Source organism: Asparagus officinalis, chromosome 10 (genome assembly GCF_001876935.1).
Source record: "Asparagus officinalis chromosome 10, Aspof.V1, whole genome shotgun sequence".
In the NCBI taxonomy this organism is placed as follows: Eukaryota; Viridiplantae; Streptophyta; class Magnoliopsida; order Asparagales; family Asparagaceae; genus Asparagus; species Asparagus officinalis.
This window is the reverse complement of record NC_033803.1, coordinates 67843690-67845986: the sequence shown is the minus strand read 5'-3', so window position 1 is coordinate 67845986 and position 2297 is coordinate 67843690. Positions and strand designations below refer to the sequence as shown.

Sequence of the window (2297 nt, the reverse complement as noted above, 5' to 3'; positions counted from 1 at the left end):
AAACTTTGGGACTTCGGGGACTCACTCCTTCAGATCTGGTGCTCGGCGATCATCAACGTCAAATAAGGCAGGTGTTCGAGAGGAAGATCTGAGATCTACACGAGATCATACTCCGGATCAAAGCTTGGCCTTTGATCCCGAGAATTAAAGGCTACTATTTCCTTGGCGAAATAGTACCCTCGGCTATTATTTCCTTGGTGAAATAATACCCGTCGTACTGCGTAGATCCGACCGGATCTAGATCGCGCGGTGGTCCACGGATTAACCCCGGCGTTGGCAAAGAACCCACAAAAGCGAGCGACCGCAAAACAGGAGCTCGCGATTTGTTCGACACAAAAGGAGAAAGTTGTAATCTTTGTTTATTTTTCTTTGATTTTCATTGTAACCGGATCTTATAAAAAGACCGGATCTTTTGTAACCACAAAAAGTTGTTATTTTGAGATCACAATGACATCAATGAAGAAAGACACGATTTTCCCCGCGAACAATAATCTCTTTATTTTTTGGGGTCAACAACGTCCCCCACTTTGCTCCATCCTCTCGTCGCTTGACAAAATACTTATTTAGTCTATAAAATGTCCTCACAACCAACGCTTGTATGGGCATTGCTCGAGCCCCCTTAAGTACACATTGAAGCTTTTAGAACAATTAGTTGTCATCATGCAATAGCGATTCCCTCCATCTTTACTTAGTGCCCACCGGTCGACGTAATCGCTTCCCAAACTACTCTCAATCCAATCATGTGCAGCTGGAGATGTTGCCTTGATTTGATCCCGTATCCGATCATACACATACGTTTCGGGTGTAATACCCGCTTGCCAAAGAAGGTTTTATAGATGTACTTGACCAAAGCTCTTTTTTAAATTAGCTCTAATGTGTCGTAAGCAATAGTGGTGATTGTGATCAGAGCCAAATCACCTGTACAATGCTCTTGGAATACCTTTCATCCTATCGGATATAAAAGTAATTTTTCTAGGAGGCAACATATTAAAAATATATAATTGGATGCAAGAAAAAAACCACTCCTAATTTTCACTGTTCTCAACCTCTAAAACTGCGAAGGCCAAAGGAAATAAGCCCCCATATGCATCTACTCCTGTAGCGACAAGCAATACACCCTTATATTTACCGTATAAGTGTGTCCCATCAATGCTAAGGATCGGCCGACAAAATTTAAATCCCTCCATCGAAGGACCAAATACCCAAAATACAGAGGTGAATTTATGAACTCCCGGATTGACCTCTTTGGTTATGAGTTTGTATTCAGATCCAGGATTACTTCTTTTGATCGCATTAAGATATTGAGGCAGAGTCACGTAAGACTTCTCCCAATCACCAAATATTTTTGTCATCGCAATTCTCCTTGCATTCCATGCTTTGATATACGATATTTTAATCCACTTATCATGTGACACTCTCTCAATTATGTCATCGGGCTTTAGTTCAAGCTTCTTTTTTAATCTTGGCATAATCAACCGAGCTATGTAAGAGGAGGAGGCACCACTGTGGTCTCTCTCGAATATTGGATTGTTACACGTGTGAACACCGCAATATTTTGTGATCCTAAAATACCCATTATGTTTCTTTCCGGCAAATGCATATAACTTCCAAGGACATGCGTAATCAGATTCATTCCCCTCTGCCCGACCTTGCCTTTGTGTATTCATAAAATAGATTGCCTCATAACTTGTACGATTGCTTTTAATTTGCTTGAATTTGACCAACTTTTTGATTGAGTAATCACGAATAGCATCAACCAATTGGTCTTTAGTCTCAAATAATTCACCAACTCTGAAAGGGACCTCCTCATCATCTCCTCTATTGGATGAACTTTCGCCAATGCGGATATCATGTACTGTGGAAGAACGAACCCACTCATCATCCTTAAACTGGGGGGGGGGTTCTTCATGCTCAACATTTTTTATTATTAACATAAGCTTCATCTGGCCAATCCAGATTCTCTTCATCATCTTCACTCACAAATTGCATGCTATCAAGTGGTGCATTATCTTCATCTTCACCATCAGAGACGTCGCTTCTTTCATCCTCTTCATATGAAGGTGCACCACCCTTATATTGAAATTGAGTCCGTTGTATTTCACTCGAAGAAGAAAGAAAGCTTTCAGACTCAACTCCCAAATCTAACATGCGTGAGAATTCTTCTAGAGGGTTGAATATTCGGCCCGTACTATGTGGCACCGTTTCAATAAACAATTCTACCGTTGGTTGTGACTTGCTCAAATTAAACAAAATACTCATCAAATGATCGTTTGAGATCTCAACTGCGGACGTTCTAT

General features: G+C 40.7%; 1 protein-coding gene across 1 annotated transcript; it reads right to left on the bottom strand.

Annotated features, from left to right (window-relative positions):
• On the bottom strand, positions 1026-1970 carry LOC109826852. The gene has a single exon (XM_020393871.1). It carries the CDS (start codon positions 1968-1970, stop codon positions 1026-1028), a length of 945 nt encoding a protein of 314 aa, XP_020249460.1.

Excerpts from the sequence above, each read along its gene's own strand:
- LOC109826852 (XM_020393871.1), bottom strand. The coding sequence starts at position 1,970 with ATGATGAAGAGAATCTGGATTGGCCAGATGAAGCTTATGTTAATAATA.